Raw genomic sequence first — 19,800 nt, forward strand, 5'->3', positions numbered from 1 at the left:
AGCAACCAATGAAAGCCGGGAACGGCGTTTTTAGCCCCTCCCACTCCAGCGCCACTAAGGGCCGGGCCGAGGGCGGGCGGTGCAGGCGAGGCAAGATGGCGGAGGAGGAGAAGCTGCCCGCGGGCTGGGAGAAGCGCATGAGCCGCAGCTCCGGTACGAGGGGCTGTGAGGGACCGAGCGGTGGCTTGGTGGGGCCTGGGAGGCTGCGAGTGGGGCTGGGGGCGGCGGGGAGGGCCCGGCCTGGGGCCTTGCAGGGAACGCGAGCGTGGCCGAGGGCGGGGGGTGGCGGGATGGGCCCGGTCTGGGCCTCGGTGGGGCCTCGGTGGGGCCTAGGGGGCTGCGAGTGGGGTGGGGGAAGGTGATGGTGGGGTGTAATTTGGGCCTTTTGGGGGGCTGGGGGGGCTGCAAGTGAGGATGGGAGGCAGCTTCTGGGCTTCAATGGGGCCTGTGGGCCTGGGAGGGCGGCGGAATGAACCCCGTCTGGGTCTCTGTGGGGCCGGGGGGGCTGCAGATGGGGCCGGGGGGCGGTGGGGAGGGCTCGGTCTGTGGCTCAGTGGGGCCTGGGGGGTTGGGAGTGGGGCTGGGGGGTAGCAGGGTGGCCTCAGTCTAGGGCTCAGTGGCGTTTGAGGGGCTTCAGTGGGCCTGGGGGGGCTGCGAGTGGGCCTGGGGGGCAGCAGAGTGGGCTTCAGTGGGCCTGGGGGGGCTGCGAGTGGGACTGGGGGGCAGCAGGGTGGGCTTGATCTGGGGCTCAGTGGGGTCTGGGGGCTGCAAAGGGGTGCTGAGGAGGTGTGATCTGGGACTTTGTGGGGCCTTGGGGGCTGTGAACAGGGCTGTTGGGCAGCAGGATGGGAGGGCTAATGTGGGGTGGCGAGTGGGGCTACAGGGTGGCTTCTGGGCCTTAGTGGGGCCTGAGGGGCTGGGAGTAGGGCTGTGGGGCAGCAGGGTGGGCTTGGTCTGGGGCTCAGTGGAGTCTGAGGGGCTGTGCGTGGGGCAGGGGGACAGCAGAGTGGGCTCAGTCTGGGGCTCAGCAGGGTCTGAATGGCTGCAAGTTGGGCTGGGGGGGGTTGCTGGATGTCAGGAGGGGTCTGAGGTGCTGCAATTGAGATCTGAGGGACTGTGAATGGGACCCAGGACCTGGGGGGTGGCTTCTGGCCCTCAGTGGGGGCTGCGAGTGAGGCCAGTGGGGTCCCGGTCCTGGGCCTTAGTGGGATCTGTGGGGCTGGGGTGGGGGCCTGCAGCACCTCCCATACAAGGACAGGCTGGGAGAGTTGGGGTTGTTCAGCCTGGAGAAGAGGAGGCTGCGAGGAGACCTTAGAGCAGCTTCCAGTATGGAAAAGGGCTCCAGGAAAGCTGGGGAGGGACTTTTGATCAAGGAGTGCAGGGATAGGACGAGGGGAACAGTTTTGAGCTGCAAGAGGGGAGATTGAGATGAGATCTTAGGGAGAAACGTTCTCCTGTGAGGGTGGGGAGGCCCTGGCCTGGGTTGCCCCGAGAAGTAGTGGCTGCTCCATCCCTGGGGGTGTTGAAGGCCAGGTTGGATGGGGCTTGGAGCAACCGAATCCAGTGGGAGGTGTCCCTGCCCATGGCAGGGGCTGGAACTGAATGGGCTTTGAGGTCCCTTCCAACCCAAACCAATCCAGGATTCTCTGTTTGCTGTCGGATGTGCTTCAGAGAGTCTTTACACTATTTTTCTCTTCGGATTTGGGCTGGAGGATAATACAATCTTATCCTTGTGCTGAAATCCCTCAACTCTCCATCTTCTTGGCCATGGCCAGGGGTTGCATGGGGTTGTTTGTGGTTTCTGGCTGTGTCAGTGGGGATTTTGCCGCCGCTTACACCGATATGGTGAAGGGCAGCTGGGGCTGTTGCTGTGAATAAAGGCCCTTCTCGATGGAAACGCTTGCGTAGGAAGTTATGTGAGGTTGTAAAGTTGTGTTTCCTTCCTTGTGTGTTTGAGTCGATCATGTGGATGCAGCCCAGGATGAGCAGAAATCTATACTTATGCAGCTGGGAAACTGATTATTGGAGTCAAGAAGTAGATTCTGGCGGTCAAGAAGCAGATTCTGGGGTTCAGAAAGTGATTCTAGGGGCCAGGGAGGAGATTCTCAGGGTCAGAAACTGATTCTGGAGGTGGAGAGCATATCTGCAAGGTGAAAAACTGATTCTGGGGAATGAGGATCTGATTCTCAGGTTTAGAAACTAGTTTGGGGGCTCAGGGAGCTGGTTTTGAGAGTCAGAAGCTGCTTTGGGGGGCTGGGGAGCTGCTTCTCGGGGTCAGAAATTGATTTTAGGCATTAAGAAATGGATTCTGGGGGTTGAGAAGCAGATTCTCAGTGTCAGAAAGTGATTGTGGTGTTAAGAAGCTGATTCTTGTGGTTAGAAATGAACTCTGGGTGTCATGAACTGGTTCAGGGGGACGAGGAGGGGTCAGAAACTGATTTTGGGGGTCTGCCAGGAGCTGTTTTAACCCCGGCTGCCTCTCTCTGTCCACAGGCCGGGTTTATTACTTCAACCACATCACGAATGCCAGCCAGTGGGAACGGCCCAGCGGGAGCGGGAAGAACGGGCAAGGGGAGCCCAGCAAAGTGCGGTGTTCCCATCTCCTGGTGAAACACAACCAGTCCAGGAGACCCTCGTCCTGGAGGCAGGAAAAGATCACACGGACCAAAGATGAGGCGCTGGAGCTTATAAATGGCAAGTAAATACAGGAGAGAGAGAGGAGATGAGGCTTTTGAAGGGGGAAAAGGCATTTTGAGGCTGGAATTAGTGCCCAGTATGAGCAATTTGGTTTGTTTAGAGCATAGATTTTGAGCCAAGTGGTTTAAACTTGGAATTCTCTGTGGCCCAGCCACTCGAATAAATGATTTTAACTGACTCAAGGTAGGTCCCAGCCCATCTGTCATCCCTTTTGGGGCCATTTGTGATGTGATCTGAGGTTTGTTTGTATTTCTATTTGTAAATGTGTATTTTATATCGAAAATAAAATAATTTAAAGCTAAAATCAAATCTTTAACCATTTCTTTTTATTTAATGTCACACCTCCTTGCCCTAATAGCTGCTTAGGTTCAGTGCTAATTAAACATCTGCTTCAAATTGAGTTGCTTGATGTTTCCATCCTCGCAGGAGGCTGTAGAGGGGATCGGCTCTGGATTTTTCCTATGCGTTCTAGGTCAGGAACCTTCACAGTAGGCGGTGGTGAAACTGCAGCCTGGATTTCTCCTCACAGCTCCAGCAGTCGGATTGAGTCAGTGTCAGTTTTGATCTTGGGGAAGTGAGTTCCAGCTCTTCCTGCTGTCTTTGACTTCTTGGGATTGCAGAATTTAGGAGTTTAGGGTGAGGTTTAAATCGTTTCCAGTGATGAGTTGATGAAACTGAGACCATTTTAAGCAGGCAGCTCTAGCTTTTCCAGCAGCGAGGCTGGCTGTGAGCACGCGGATACAGGCTGGGAATCTTTTATGGCTTCAGCGATGAGAGAAAAGATTGGGAGGGTATTTTGGCCCTTCCCTCGGTCCCAAACAACAATAAATCCTTGTTTGGAAGCCCTGGGAAGGAAAAAGTCTTTGCTAAATAACTTGGAGCAGCAAGGCAGTGGCCAGCAGGTGGTATCTGCTTCCACCTTCTGACTGAATTCACTGGCGAAGACGGGAATTGTCTTTGGGAATTGTCTCCTTCAGGTTAGGGTGGCTGAGAAGGTGTGAGTGGAGGCGATAAAGCGGAACGCACGCTTGGAGCTGAGAGCTGTGCGGAGGGAGTTGAGACTGGCGTGGAGATAAATAGAGGGAGGTGTGGCTTGGATCAGCCATGGTGTGGCCAGCAGTAGGGAAGGGATCGTCCTCTTGTGCTCAGCACCTTGAATCCAGGATTGAGTTTTGGGCCACTCGCTCCAAGAGGGACATTGAGGGGTCCGAGCACGTCCAGAGAACGGAAAGGATCTGGAGCACAGGAGTTCTGGGAACAGCTGAGAGATGTAGAATGTGAGGTTTTAGTCTGGAGAAAAGGAGGCTGAGGGGAGACTTCATCACTCTAAGTGGCTCCCGGAAAGGAAGTTGTGGTGAGGTGGGTTGCTGGGCTTTTCTCCCAAGGAACAAGCGATGGGATGGAAGGAAATGGCCTCAAGTTGCACCAGGGGAGGTTTAGGTTGGATATTGGGAAACATTCCTTTCCTAGAAGAGTGGTAAAGCCTTGGAAGTGGCTTCGCAGGGCAGCGGTGGTGTCTCCGTCCTTGGAGGGTTTCAAAGAGCGTGGAGCCGTGGCACTTGGGGACAGGGTTTGGTGGTGTTGGGTTGATGGTTTGACTGGATGCACTGAGAGCTCTTTTCCAACCTTAATGATTCTGTGATTCGAGCTGTGAATTCCCTGTCTGTCTCCTTTCTCTCTCATTTCTTTTAATGAATCAGATTGTTGTAGGATGAGTGGGACAGTTTTCAGCTGAAACTACACGGTTCGTGTTGTGTTTGGCGATAGGTTATGTCCAAGATTTCTGGTGTTGATGCTCTGTGCAATAAAAATCCAAGGAAGAAATTGGATCAGGGAGTGCTTTCTTCCCACAGGAAAGGAGATGATGCTAAAAACAAATGGGTTTCGTAGGTGAACATGACTGATGTCAAATATTCCCTTTGGCTTTTCTCTGGTAATAAGGGGAGCGAGTCAGGAGGGCTGGAAGGCTTCGGTATCTGTGGATAACTGTTAATCCGTTGGAAATTAAAGAGGCAGAGAGGACTCTGCCTGAATTTCCTGTGAAGGTTACTTCAAACCATTTCTACTCTGACACGTACAAACCCAGTTTCCAGCTACATAATGCTTATGATCTCTTTCTGTCCTTTCTTATGTTAGTGTTTTATTCATAGAATCGTGGAATGGTTTGAATTGGAAAGAACCTCAAAGCCCATCCAGTTCTATGGACAGGGACACCTCCCACTGGATCAGGGTGCTCCAAGCCCCATCCAGCCTGGCTTTGAACACCTCCAACACACATTTTGTCTTAATATGTTGGCTTAAATGATCTTCATGGTGTAGAAAACCTGCTGTTGGTCAAGCAGACACCCTTTGCTTTGCCACTGGAGTCTGATTTTTAAGGCGAATGGCCACAGTTCCTCCAAAGAATTCGTGGTTTGAGAAAGATGGTGGCCTTGTGTGTCACCAGTTAAACAGGATGCATTTGTGGAATCTGGGAATGGTTTGGGTGGAAGGGACCTCAAAGCCCATCCAGTTCCACCCCCTGCCATGGGTGGGGACACCTTGCACTGGATCAGGTTGCTCCAAGCCCCATCCAACCTGGCCTTGAACACCTCCAGGGATGAGGCAGCCTCCACTTCTCTGGGCAACCTGGGCCAGGGCCTCTCCACCCTCACAAGGAACCATTTCTCCCCAAGCTCTCATCTCAATCTCCCCTCTTTCAGCTCAAACCCGTTCCCCTTGTCCTATCCCTGCACTCCCTGATCAAGACCCATCCCCAGCTTTCCTGGACCCCCTTTTAATTTTGGAATTACATGAAATGTCTCATTGATGCTGACCCCTCGGTGCACTTGGAGAGCCCTGCTCCTCACCAGTCCATCTTTGCATGCTGGTTTTTAGTATCTGGAATGTAGGTCAGCTCTTTTGCTGTTTCCATCCCTCCTTTGCACTTCAGTTCCGATTAATCTTCCTCCAGCCTGAGTTTGTTCTGATGTCTGATCGTACAGATTGGTTCCCGGCAGCGCCTTCCCCGGTGGCATCTACCCCTGCTCTCCTCTCTGCAGAGAGTTCCACAACTTCAGAGCCACATTCCTTCATTTAAAAGCCACACAGCCTGTTTTGGAGTTATTACTCCGCCTTTACATCTTCCGCTTCCTGCTAAAGCAGATTGCTTTGTGAATCCTTGTGTTCCTTCTCCTGGAGTTCTCGGATCTTGCTTGGCATTCAGGTCTCCTATAATCCTCCAATCCACCTTCCTGCCCACAGCACTTCCCTGCCTTCCAGCTTGTTATCAGCATCTTGCGGCATCTTCCTGCTGTTCCTTGGTGCAGAATTATGCGGGATTCATCCCAAAATTCAATCCTGGAAAGTTCTTTTTCCCCAGAATTCCCCATTTCAGTGCAATCCGTTCTTCCTCTTGGCACTAATCGTCCCTTATTCTGTTTTGCTTATCCCTGGAGCGTTTTTAGGGGTGGTTTATTAAAACCTGGACACCACCTGATCCGCGTAATTTGTTCCAAGTGGCTGAGATTGTTAAGGCTCATTAATCCCACTTTGCAGAACTGAAGTTTTGATGTGAGATGCTGGTGAAAATGCCTTGAAACAGCCACCTCAGGCTTTATCCAAGGAAACCCTCATCCAACTGACAGGCGTATTTTCCTCTCGGGCTGCTCGCTAACATAAAATTCGGAGTCTTTAATAACCCGGCGTGGAGGTGACTGGTTTGCTCTGTGCCCTTATGGAACGAGCTGGTGGGATCAGGGTTTGGGATATGAAGTTTTATCTTAACGTGACGACTTAAATGATCTTCATGGCATAAAAACGCTGCTGTTGGTCCAGTGGTCACCTTTTGCTTTGCGGCCGGAGTCTCATGTTAAGGTGAACGGCTGCAGTTTGGCCAAAACATCCATGGTTTGAGAAACACCGTGACTTTGTATTTCACCAGTTGAAGTGAAATGGAATGGATTCATAGAATCAGGCAATCATGGGATGGTTGAGGTTGGAACAGACCTCAAAGCCCATCCAGTTCTACCCCCTGCCATGGGCGAGGACACCTCCCACTTGATCAGGTTGCTCCAAGCCCCATCCTACGTGGCCTGGAACACCTCCAGGGATGGGGCAGCCACCACTTCTCCAGGCAACCTGGGCCAGGGCCTTCCTGCCTTCACAGGAGGACATTTCTCCCCAAGATCTCATCAATCTTCCCTCTTCCACTTCAAAACCGTTCCCCTCATGCTATCCCTGCAATCCCTGATCAAGACAACCTCCCCAGCTTTACTGAAGCCCCTTTCCATACTGGAAGCTGCTCTAAGGTCTCCTCGGAGCCTTCTCTTCTCCAGGCTAACTCTCCCAGTCTCCCCTTGGATGGGAGGTTCTCCAGCCCTCACATCATTTCCGTGGCCTCCTCTGGCCTCGCTCCACCAGCTCCGTGTCCTTCCCATGCTGAGGTTTATTTAGCAAAGACTCTTTAAATCTGGAGTGAGAACCAAGCTCAGCTGGATTTCACTTGGGATGGAGAATTGCTTTGGGTTGGAAGCTGGAATGCCACTTTGTGGAGGAGGCTTTTCTTCTGTAATTAATGGTTCTGTAATAGCGATAGTGAGCTTTTGGCTAGAAAATCTGATCCATGTCTTCAGATTTCTGGTTCAGGGAGGTTTCCCCTAGTCCGGAAAGAACCAGAGCTCTTGGTTAAGACTATGAATATTTCTTCACTGACCTTTTAAAAAGCTCTCTTGACAAATAATTCCCTCCTTGGGGATTCTTCTGCCAAGGTGAGAGCCCTTCTGATATCAAAACTCATCTATTTTCCAGCCCAATAACGAATTCCCATGCTTCAGGGGGAGGTGGAATCAATTTTTTTTATTTAATAGAATCTTAAGTAGAACTGCACCACGATGCAAAGATGGAAAAACAAACCCAGGACAAGTGCTTTTTGGTGTTGTGGAGGTTTAGTTTTGGCTCTGCCATCAGTCCAAAGGTTTGGAAGCCTTGATCTGTGGCTGTTCGTGCCTTTCTGAACATGAACGAGCAGTGGCCTGGGTGGCCAAGGTGGCCACCAGCATCCTGGCTTGGATCAGCCATGGCTTGGCCAGCAGGAGCAGGGAAGGGATTGTCCCCTGGTCTTGAAGCTTGTGAGGTCACACCTGGAATCCTGGGTTCAGTTTTGAGCCTCTCATTCCAAGAGGGACACTGGGGGCTGGAAAGCATCTGGAGAAGTAGGGGGACGGAGCTGGCAGGGGTCTGGAGCCCAGGGTTGTGGGAGCGGCTGGGGAACCTGGGGCTGTTTATCCTGGAGAAGAGGAGGCTGAGGGGAGACCTCATCGCTCTGAGCAGCTCCAGAAAGGAGGTTGTGGTGAGGTGGGTCCTGGGCTTTGCTCCCAAAGAACAAGTGATGAGGTGAGAGGAAGTGGCCTCAAGTTGTGCCAGAGGAGGTTTACGTTGGATATTGGGAAATATTCCTTCACTGAAAGAGTTGCCAAGCCTTGAAAGTGTCTCTGCAGGGTAGTGGTGGAGTCTCCATCCCTGCAGGGGCTCAAAACACAAGAGACACGGCACTTGGGGACAGGTTTTGGTGGTATTGGGCTGAAAGTTGGACTGGATGAGCTTGAAGGTCTTTTCCAACTTCAGTGGTTCCATGATTCTTCATGTCGGATGTGAAGGTTAACATGAGGCTTTTCAGGGAGACGTTCCCCATTTTGCTTCCCCCTAACTGAATTATTCCCTCTATTTACAGGCTACATCCAGAAGATAAAATCAGGAGAGGAGGATTTTGAATCCCTGGCTTCCCAGTTCAGTGACTGCAGCTCGGCAAAAGCAGGAGGCGATCTCGGTGCATTTGGAAGAGGTAAGTGGAGCTCGGCCAAGTGGCGTGAACACCGGATCGAGATTACAGGGATGATGCTGATCATCTTGGCAGGGGAGGGCTTGAAGAATGCACCCCACTGCTTCAGGAATCAACGTGGAAATGGGATTGATGTGCTAGGCAGCCCGCTGTGCGGGAAATGTAGCTTGATGCCGAGAAGTTAAACCGATTAGGAATGCAACCATAATATTATCTTAGGCAGGGAGGAGATGTTGTGCAAAAGCCCTTCGTGAAATTGGCTTTTCCCTCTGGAAAAGGATTTTCCAGCAACACTGAATGACAATCCAGCTGCCCAGCATAATGAGCCGTGAATAAGGAAGGAGCGGGTAAGTCTAACGTCAGAGAAATGATTTGACATTGGAATCTTTGATGAGAAAGCTATTAACACATTGTGGAAGCGGGAATGATCCGCAGCGTGCTGCAATAACGGTGTCAGTGAAGGATTTTGTTACAGGATTATTGATTGGAGTGACAACAAAAAGCTCATTGGTGCGTCCTCATTAATGAGATTTGTTGGAGAAGCTTTGGGGCTGCGAATACGTATCGCTGAAACCTCATTTGCTTGATCTTCTGGCTGCTTTTTGCAGTCATTTCCACCAGGAGGAAAATCTAAAGCAACGATGTCATGAGTGCAGCTGCAATATCGAAAGAACAGCCCCAAATCTCTTTATAGCGGGAGTGTCCCATGCATATTTTATTTGGAGATGGGCAAGAAAGGTTCTTGCCAGGGAGAGAAAATGCCGTATTTATTGTTCTAATCCATGCTCCAAAGCTATTAGGGCTGGCAGCAGTCCCAGAGGAAGATCTGTAGGAAGAGCTGCGACATCAGAAAGGGTGAGCAGCAGCCTGGCGTGTTATTGTAGAGGAATTATCGTTCCTGCGCTCACAGTTCATGGACAGAAGCATTTGGAAGCTCCTCTCAGGCTCCCACCCTGTGCAGGAGGGTTGGCATAGCCCCCTCGCCGTGCCGGGCTCTTCTCCTGTGTAGGATATCCTGGGGATGTTGAAAACACTCAGAAATAGAGTTCTGTGAGGCTCGCTGCAGATGGAGTCACGGAAGGGGCTTCTGAGTTATACAGTCATGGAATCAGTGAGGTTGGAACCGGTCAGCTCATCCAGTCCAGCCATCAGCTCAATACCACTAAACCATGTCCCCAGGTGCCACTTCTTCATAAGTTTGGAACCCCTCCAGCGATGGAGACTCCACCACTGCCCTGCGCAGCCACTTCCAAGGCTTCATCGCTCTTCTGGTAAAGGAATTTTCCCCCAATATCCAACCTAAAGCTCCCCTGGCGCAACTTGAGGCCATTTCCTCTCATCCCATCGCTTCTTCCTTGGGAGAAGAGCCCAGCCTCACCGCAGCCTCCTTTCTGGGAGCTGCTCAGAGCAATGAGGTCTCCCTTCAGCCTCCTCTTCTCCAGGCTAAACAACCCCAGGGCCCTCAGCCGCTCCCAGAACCGTTGTGCTCCTGAGTTGTTCTTTCATGTTCTGTTACCTGAAGTCCACCTGACTTTGATAGGAGAAGCTGCATTCAGGAATGTATTTTGGGGTGATTTTCTACCTCCAAGCTACTGTTTTTAATCACTGCTCCCATCCCTGGAGGTGTTGAAGGCCAGGTTGGACGGAGCTTGGAGCAACCTGATTCAGTGGGAAGTGTCTCTGCCCATGGAATTGGAACTGAATGGGCTTTGAGGTCCCTTCCAACCCAACTGAATCTATTATTCAGCAGTTGCTGCCTCACAGATTCTCTCAGACAGGGCTGAACAGGAACGATTTATGGATTCGTAGGTAACGAAGCTTTAATCCTGGGGTGCCACATCTGCTGGTTGGGCTTCAGCAGATGCTCAGCTCTTTGAGCTCTATGCAGATAAACAGAAAGATTCAGTTTTTTCCTCCAAAATATTGCCAGAAGTGGGTTCCACTAGATGGCATTGACACCCTGCGCAGTGGCCAAAATCCAAGTTCTTGCTCCATCCCCCTCCCTCCCTTCCTCCCTTTTTGGGTTTTATAATCCTAGGCTGAAAATCTAATTTTTTAGAACTTGGTGCTCTGGGTACGTTGGAGCTGAAGTTATTAAAACATTTCAATTTGTCTTCTTGAAACCCTTCACATAAGTCATGTTTCTGCTCAAGGAGGACCATGGTGGCGCAGCGGGGAGGCTGTTCCCTCAGCTGAAGGAAAGATTTCAGGTCCTAGTGGAAAATAACCCAAAAATTCAGGGCTACCTGACAAATGAATGACGGTGGCTTTGTAACTTGGAGCTTGGGAGCCAGGCAAGCTGCCTGTGTCACCTCGTAATTAATCAAAATGCTGAAGTGAGAGAAGAGAAACTCTGCAAAGCCGAATGCATCAGTAATAAAACACTTCTGGAAGGGGGAAGATCCCGAGCTGAAGCTGTGATTGATCCTGAAAGAGGACCTAAATGGCTTTGAGGCATCCAGCTGCCTCGAGCAGGGCACGGATGGTTGGAGGGCCTGAAAGAAAGCATAAATTCTGGAGCTGCTGCTGGGATTTCTGGTTGTTAGAGGGATTGGGAAGGTTTAGTTTGCAGAGAGATGAGGATATCATTGCAATCTGTTGCTGATCAGGCTGTCGGGAATCTTCCTGCAGCCCTTTCCTAATGTGCTGCAGAGGGTGAAGCTACCGCACTGCCTCGGAGCTTGGAGACAGTGTCATCAACTTACAGGATGGTGTGGTTTTGGCTGAACATCTTCTCTGGTGTCTCGAAGCAAGCTTTGCAAGCGTGGGTGGTGCTAGGAGCAGAGAGTGAAGGTTCCCTCTGTTCTGGGTTCCTTCACCTCCTGGCCTTCTCTCACAGGCATCATCTCCCTCTGAGAGTTCCCTGGTGGCACTGAGACCTGTGTGGAACAGTAAAACCTTATTACCCTGTGTCCACTTCTGGAATCCTCAGCACAGGAAGGACATGGAGCTGGTGGAGCGAGTCCAGAGGAGGCCACGGGGATGATCCGAGGGCTGGAGAGCCTCCTGTACGAGTCTGGGAGACTTGGGGTTGTTCAGCCTCAAGAAGAGAAGGCTGCGGGGAGACCTTAGAGCAGCTTCCAGTGTGGAAAGGGGATCCAGGAAAGTTGTGGAGGTGCTCTTGATCAGGGAGTGCAAAGGTAAGATGAGAGGAATAGTTTTCAGCTGAAAGAGAAGATGTTGAGGTGAGATCTTAGGGATAATTTTTTCCTTTGAGGGTGGGGAGGCCCTGGCCCAGGTTGCCCAGAGCAGTGGTGGCTGCTCCATCCCTGGAGGAGTTCAAGGCCAGGTTGGATGGAGCTTGGAGCCCCTGATCCAGTGGGAAGTGTCCCTGCCCATGGCAGGGGGTGGAACCGGATGGGCTTTGAGGTCCCTTCCCACCCAAACCATGTCATGATTCTATGATGATTTTGTCTGGTTTCTCTGCTTTCATTTCTGTCCCAGGAAACAGGGCAGAAATACCATCCCCCTTGAGCCCCTCTCTGCTTGCTGGTGTCCTATTGACTTGAATTATTCTGGCTGAGGCTTGTGCCACATATTCCTCCTGCCGCAGAGCTGCAGTAGTTCCGCTTCTCGATCCCTGTGCAGGGTCCTTCCCCTGAGCTCTTCTGGCTTTCCTGAGCCTGGATTATTAAACCTCCTGACTTGGAGACTGGAACCTTGAAAGCGATTCTTATCTGGGTCATGACATTATCCGCATGTGCCTTGTCAATTATTTAGCACAGCTTGTAATGCACACCGCATCCATTCCCCCTGCCAACCTGGAGGGCACAGGAGCCTGGAAGACAAACATTCGCTTGTGCCAGCGAGGCTGCAGAGCAGATCTCCTCTGCCTTTTGGGTCTGCAGCTCTCCAAGTGCCTTTCCTTGCTGCGTCGATGGCTGTGAGATCTGAGTCGTAGAATGCTTTGGGGTGGAAGGGACCTGAAAGCCCATCCAGTTCCACCCTCCAGGGTCCCTGGGCAGGGACACCTGCCAGTGGATCAGGTTGCTCCAAGCCCCATCCAACCTGGTCTTCAACACCACCAGGGATGGGACATCCATGACTTCTCTGGTTAACCTGTGCCAGGGCCTCCCCACCCTCACAGGAGAACATTTCTCCATGAGATCTCATATCAATCTCCCCTCTTTCTGCTGAAAACCATTCCCCTCATTCTGTCCGTGCACTTCCTGATCAAGAGCCCCTGCCCAGCTTTCCTGGAGCCCCTTTCCATACTGGAAGCTGCTCTAAGGTCCCCTGTGGAGCTTTTCCTCCCCCAGCACCCCAAGTCCTTCTCCTCAGGGCTGCTCCGAATGCATTCTGCACCCAGCCTGGATTTGTTCTTGGGATTGTCCTGACACCAGTGTATGACCTTGCACTTGGCCTTGTTGAACTTTGTGATGTTCACACATTCCCACTTCTCCAGCCTGTCCGGGTCCCTCTGGATTCCATCCCTTCCCTCTATATTCCATTCCATCCCTTCCTTCTGGATTCCATCCCTTCCTTCTGGATTCATCCCTTCCGTCTGGATTCATCCCTTCCATCTGGATTCCATCCCTTCCTTCTGGATTCCATCCCTTCCCTCTGGATCCATCCCTTCCGTCTGGATTCCATCCCTTCCCTGCAGCCTGTCAACCACCCCGCACCCCCTGTTTAAAAGCTCTGTGTACGTGCATGTGTGAATGAGTTGTTTTGAATCATCTTCTGGTAGCTGATGAAAACAAACGCCCCCTGCGAGTTATTAATTGGTGACTTTGTTGTTTGCCTGGAAGCTGCCTTCGTTTGAGGCTTTGCTCCAAAAGCTCTTCTATTCGTTGCGGGGCTTTAATTGAACTGTGTGCTGTCTGCTCTCTGCAGGTCAGATGCAGAAACCTTTTGAAGATGCCTCATTTGCACTGAGGGCTGGCGAGATGAGCGGACCGGTTTTCACAGAATCAGGGATCCACATCATCCTACGCACAGAGTGAAGTGCCTTGGTGCCACGTCGAAAGGAAAGGGCGAGGGGAAGAAAAGGAAACGAAACACAAAACCTACTCCAACCCTACATTCTCCCAAGTGAACTTCATATCCAGTTTAAACACCAAGCTCATTTCATATCTCAGTCTGTTCTGTGGCACCCGACACCGTGTTTGTCACCTGCAGAGATGCGTAGCCGAGGGTGAGAATGCAATCGAAATTAAGACAGCAACATCTTTCATCGGCAGAGAGAATGTTCAAACCCGACGTTTCTGGCATGCCACAGCTGCTTGAGTTATACTGACGCGGCTTCGAAGCCGAGGAATCGTCGATGCTAAAGGTCACCCCTCAGCGCTTCCCACATCCACCCCCGGTAGAGACGCCGAGTATTTATTGCAGCGAAGCCGACTGGAGAACTCCGGCGCTACGGTGGAATGAACTCCCCCCTCCCTCTGCATGTTTGCTTAACCCCATGGGACGGCGTTTGCTCTGCAGCCCGCTCTGCTCCGTTTGTAGAACTGATTTATCAAAGCCATCCACAAATTGACCGTTAAGATATCAAAGGGTGAGCCAGCTTAGCGTGAGGCTCGCTCTCCGTCCGTAGCTTCCGTAATGCAGCTGTCTTCGCAAGGATCCTCCCTCCGTCCCCTCCCGCAGTGGCACCAGGAGCTTTCTCTGCTCCTGCCATTGACTTGAAAACTTGAAGATGCCTTTTGGTTCTGATTCCGAAACGCGAGAGGCTAATGGCCAGTAGTTCCCACTGCAGGAAGAGCGGTAGCCAGCCCTGAGCTGCGTAGCGGTACGTAAGATGCTGTGTGCTTCCCATCCCAGCCCGAAACCACTCCATTCTTAAGCCACGGCGGTGCCATTCCGTAGGGCGGGCTGTGTTGTGGATTTTCAGTTGTAGCTAGAAGGCTCTTTTTCTTTTGTTCTCAAGCTCCTCTCAATCCGCTCGTGGTTTAAGCACTGTAAAGTTGTTGTTTTCTGGTTTCACCGCATTGCTTCTGTTTAGCGAAATACAAAAACAGGGAAAACCCAAATCCCAGCTTTGGTCCAGTGCAACCCAGCTGTCGAGTTCTGATTCTCTTAAGCAGAAAATAAAGCCCTCTCCAGTTAAACATTTCAAGAGCTCCAGTATTGATTATTTCTCTTCCTTTGCCTGCAGAGATCTCGTTGCTTCTATTGGAACAGACAAAACCCTCTGTGGTTTGTGCTGAGTTGGGGCTTGCGAGGGGTTTAATTTGAAGTCCCAAAATGGAAATGCGTTACAAAAAAACATCTGCAACTTGGTCTTAAGCTGATGTTTTTATTCTTGGTTGTGGTGCTTTATCAAGGTGACGCCTTGTTTCATGAGAGTCGTTTCAATCCCAGGACGAGGCGCTACTGCAGAAAAGGTAAAACAGAATCATGGAAACAGAATCATGGCAGTGGTTTCGGTTGGAAGGGACCTCAAAGCCTGTCCAGTTCCAACCCCTACCGTGGGCAGGGACACCTTCTACTGGGTCAGGTTGCTCAAGCCTAATCCAACCTGGCCTTCAACACCTCCAGGGATGGGGCCGCCACCACTTCTCAAGGCAATCTGTGCCTCCCCAACCTCGTGGTGAACCATTTCTCCCTAAGGTGTCATCTCAATCTCCCCTCTTACAGCTGAAGATCATTCCCCCTCATCCTATCCCTGCACTCCCTGATCAAGAGCCCTTCCCCAGCTTTCCTAGAGGCCTCTTTCCATAATGGAAGCTGCTCTGAGGTCCCCTCAAAGCCTTCTCCAGGCTGAACAATCCCAACTCTCTCAGCCTGTCCTCATAGGGGTGAGGTTCTCCCGCCCTCGCATCATCTCCATGGTCACCTCTGGTCTCGCTCCACCAGCTCCATGTCCTTCCCATGCTGAGGTCTCCAGAACTGGATGCGGACCTCCAGGTTTGGTCTCTCCAGAGCGGAGCAGAGGGGAAGAATCTCCTGTTGGTCCCACTTTGGGGCTGCTTTGGATGCAGCCCAGGATCTGGTTGTGCTTTTTGGGCTGTGAGTGCACTTTGGCTCATGTGAAGCTTTTCCTCCCCCAGCATCCCAAGTCCTTCTCCTCAGGGCTGCTCCCAATCCGTTCTCCACCCACAATGACTCCACTGTGATTTAATAGGTGCTTCCTCCCTCTTCTCACTTCTCCAGATTCAGGTGTTCCTGGTATGAAATCAACCATTACGGTGAGTGGCTCCTAACTTTTTTTTTTGCCCTAAAAACTCCCATCTTGGAGCTGGAAAAGGCAGCATCTCCATCCTCTCTCCAATTCCTGTGCTCATTGACACCAAAATAACTATCGTTTGCAGTTCTGCTTTTCACTGGCTGTGCTGGGGAAGACAGAAAGCTCCCGTGCATCGGCTAAAAGTTGGTTTCCATAGCTACGCATCGATTTAAAACAATAAAATAAACTCAAATGAGAAATATCCAGCTCAGGGTGACAAGCAGGTGAGAACTTCAAAAAGAGAAATTACTTCAAATAGCTGCGTGGTATCAGGAAAGCGGGATCAAAGGGAAACCAAGGGAAGCGAAGATGTCATCTCTGCCTGGAGATGTGGTGATGCAGCAAAAGCAGCGGCAGGTGAGTGGAATTTTATGGCTGCAGGGATTTTGCTTCTTCGACGTTCGTGCTGCGTCGAGGTGATCCTGGTGCTGGTTTGGAGCCTCGTTGCAGGGCAGGGAGTGAAGGGTTGAGGAGATGTCTGTGGCCAGGAAAAATCACGATGGTGGACGTTAAGATGCTACTGGGGATTTTCTTTTACTGCTGTAGGCTTGGAATGGATGAGGAGCTTGTGGGAAGGCGCTGGCTTCAAAAAGGTCTTTGACTATGGTTGGGACGTTTACGATGGTTGCAAGCACCCTAAAACATGACAATTCACAGAATCCCGGAATGGTTTGGGTTGGAAAGGACCTCAAAGCCCATCCAGTTCCACCCCCTGCCATGGGCAGGGATACCTTCCACTGGACCCAGTTGCTCCAAGCCCCGTACAACGTGGTCTTCAACACCTCCAGGGATGGGGCAGCCACCACTGCTCTGGGCAACCTGGGCCAGGGCCTCCCCACCCTCACAGGAGAACATTTCTCCCTAAGATCTCATCTCAATCTCCCCTCTCGCAGCTCAAAACTGTTCCCCTTGTCCTATCCCTGCACTCCCTGATCAAGAGCCCCTCTCCAGCTTTCCTGGAGCCCCTCTTCCGTAAAAGAAGCTGCTTTAAGATCTCCTTTGGAGCCTTCTCTTCTCCCGGCTGAACAACCCCAACTCTCCCAGACTCATTCTCCAGCCCGCACATCATCTCCATGGCCTTCTCTAGACTCCAACAACTCAATGTCCTTCCTCTACTGAGAACTCCAGAACTGGATGCAGGGCTCCAGCTGAGGTCTCCCAGAGCAGAGAGGCAACAGTTTGTGGGGTTCTGGCTATCTTGGGGTCCAAGCAACCCCCCAGGGAAGAATAAATGCCCTTGGAATACCCTGCCAGTGGCATTAAAGGTGGAATTTGTGTAGTAAGTCAGCTTAGAGGCTCTCGGGTCTCAGTGTTGTTGTGAATTGGCCACATCCAGACCTTTTCTGTGCCGAGGAGAGCTACGCCGGGGTAGTTAGGTCTTTGGTGATGCCATTTTGGCTTGGCCCTTCCATCTCCTGGCAGCAAGATCTTGCTGAAACACTCAGCAGAGCAAGGAGGATGGGAGCTTCTCCCATGGCTCTGTGCATAGCTTGGAATCACGGAATCAAGGTTGGAAAAGCCCTCCAAGCTCATCCAGTCCAACTATCAACTCAACACCACCAAACCGTGTCCCCAGGTGCCACAGTTCCACATGGTTTGAACCACTCCAGGAATGGAGACTGCACCACTGCCCTGTGCAGCTGCTTCCAATGCTTCACCACTCTTCACCACCAGTATCTTCTTGGGATATTTTTCCCAATATCCAACCTAAACCTCTCCTAGCGCAACTCGGGGCCATTTCCTCTTATCCCATCGCTTATTCCTGGGGAGAGCAATGAGGTCTCCCCTCATCCTCAGCAGAGCCAGGTCTCTCATCCCGTTGGTGTTGGTTGTCTCAGGATTTGGGTTCTTTATCGCTTTGCAAAGGTCCTGAACCGTGAACTGCTCTGGACTCGTGCCCTTTCCTCAGGGAACACGAGCTTGTTGCTGCCCTCAGTGAGCATCTGTGCCATCATAACCTGATTTGGCGTGCCATCACGGCTCGCCTTCACATCCCAGTGTCATTCCTGGTGTGAGTCATGGAGCAGCTCCATCTAACCCCGTTCCTGCAGGGAACCCTGGCGTGGGTCCTCCAAGCAAGTGTCAACCCTTGGACACGTTGCTGGAGCCGTGACACTAACAGTAACCACTTTTGACTGTAGTGCGTTTGAAGCCTTCACTTCTTCAGAAGCATCATTTAAGGGATGTCTTCTGGTTCTTCTCCAGAGCCTGAGGAAGAGGCTGTCGCATCCCAGGAGATCAGGAACCGGGTTGGAGGCAGGCATGGAAGAGGGATGCTTTATTCCAGCTCTCTCTGCCTGGAATCATGTGGGATCAAGGAGGCTGAAGGCACGAGGGAGGCAGGGATGGGGAAGCCCCCTTGCTGCTTCCCCAAGACCGAGCTCATCTCATTTTCTGCCTGCCAAATCCATGGAATGTTTTCTGTGCCCACGGAGAGGGCAGCCCGCGCCAGCTGGTGATCACCGTGGTGCAGGAAATCACATCCATCTCTGTCAAACGGCCTTATTAAAGCGGCGTGGTGGGACTCCAGAGTCCTGTCCTCGAGCTGGTGACGCAGCAGCTCCCCATTTTCAGCCTGGGGAAGGGATCGGAGCAGTGTCGGTCCCATTAAAAATGTATCTCTGGCACCAACTGAGAGGTTTATGTGGAGGAAACAAGGAAGCTTGGGTGCACAGGTGGGTCTGGACGGGCTTTGAAGAAGGTGCTGGGGCTCCATGTGGAAAGGTGAGCTCAGGAGGACACAGAGTGCTCGTAGTTGTCATTTCTACCCCAGAAAAAAACACAAGTTTTTTTTTTCATTGGAGGGGAAAAAGCTTCCGGTGGAGCAGGGAACAAAGCTCCACGAGCCAGAAAGGTGCACTCACAGCCAACCAGATCCTGGGCTGCATCCAAAGCTGTGGGACCAGCACGGTGAGGGAGGGGGTTCTGCCCCTCTGCTCCGTTCTGGAGAGACCAAACCCGGAGCCCTGCATCCAGTTCTGGAGTCCTCAGCCCAGGAAGGACATGGAGCCGTTGGAGCGAGTCCAGAGGAGGCCATGGAGATGATGCGAGGGCTGGAGAACCTCTGCTATGAGGACAGGCTGGGAGAGTTGGGGTTGTTCAGCTTGGAGAAGAAAAGGCTCCAGGGAGACCTTAGAGAAGCTTCCAGTAGGAAAGGGGCTCCAGGAAAGCTGGGGAGGGGCTTTTGGTCAAGGAGTGCAGGCACACGACGAGGGGAACGGTTTTGAGCTGCGAGAGGGGAGATTGATAGGAGATCTTGGGGAGAAATGTTCTCCTGTGAGGGTGGAGAGGCTCTGGCATGGGTTGCCTGGAGAAGTGGTGGCTGCTCCATCCCTGAAGGTGTTGAAGGCCAGGTTGGATGGGGCTTGGAGCAACCTGATCCAGTGGGAGGTGACCCTGCCCATGGCAGGAGGTGGAACTGGATAGGTTTTGAGGTCCCTTCCAACCCGAACCAGTCTATGATTCTATGAATCCACCCTATTTCTCTCTAACCAGTGAGACACGAGGTCACTGTGTTTCTCAAGCCATGAGGATTTTTGGCCAAACTGCAGCCGTTCACCTTAAAATGAGGGTTCAGCAGCAGAAAGCAAAGGGCGACCACTTGACCAGCAGCAGCCGTTGTGATCATTTAAGCCGTTGTGTTAAGATAAAATGTGCTTTGGAGGTCTTCAAGGCCAGGTTGGATGAGGCTTGGAGCAACCTGATCCAGAGGGAGGTGTTCCTGGGGCGGAACTGGATGAGCTTTGAAGTTTCTTCCAAGCCAAAGTATTCCACGATTCTAGGATTCTGAGAAGCGATATCCCTCATTAATGGTTCTATGATTCTAAGGGCGATATCCCTCATTAAGCCCTTTGCAGGTCCCACTTTGAAAGGCTCCTGGACCTCTAGATGTAGCTCTTGAGCTGTTGTACAAAGACGGAACCACACGCATCTCCCCAACCCCCCGCGCTCCCTGCAGGGCCATTTTGTGCGCGCTGCCTCTCAGCGTGCCATCTGCCCAGGGACTGTCGTTTGCGTCCAATCCTTCTCCAAACATAACCTTAATTGGATCATCAACTGGATCTAATTTGCCGAGTTTTCCCCCCCCCTCCCCACCCCACGTTTCATTACCGGG

General features: G+C 51.9%; 1 protein-coding gene across 1 annotated transcript; it reads left to right on the forward strand.

The window, feature by feature from the left end:
- The first annotated feature begins 20 nt into the window (after positions 1-20).
- PIN1 (peptidylprolyl cis/trans isomerase, NIMA-interacting 1) lies at positions 21-14,576 on the forward strand. Its single transcript, XM_054051863.1, has 4 exons — positions 21-153; positions 2,494-2,694; positions 8,408-8,518; positions 13,352-14,576. Exons 1-4 carry the CDS (start codon positions 96-98, stop codon positions 13,459-13,461), a joined length of 480 nt encoding a protein of 159 aa, XP_053907838.1. The 5' UTR covers positions 21-95; the 3' UTR covers positions 13,462-14,576.
- Positions 14,577-19,800: the final 5,224 nt, after the last annotated feature.

The sequence above is a fragment of the Cuculus canorus genome, chromosome 30 (genome assembly GCF_017976375.1).
Source record: "Cuculus canorus isolate bCucCan1 chromosome 30, bCucCan1.pri, whole genome shotgun sequence".
Lineage (NCBI taxonomy): Eukaryota > Metazoa > Chordata > Aves > Cuculiformes > Cuculidae > Cuculus > Cuculus canorus.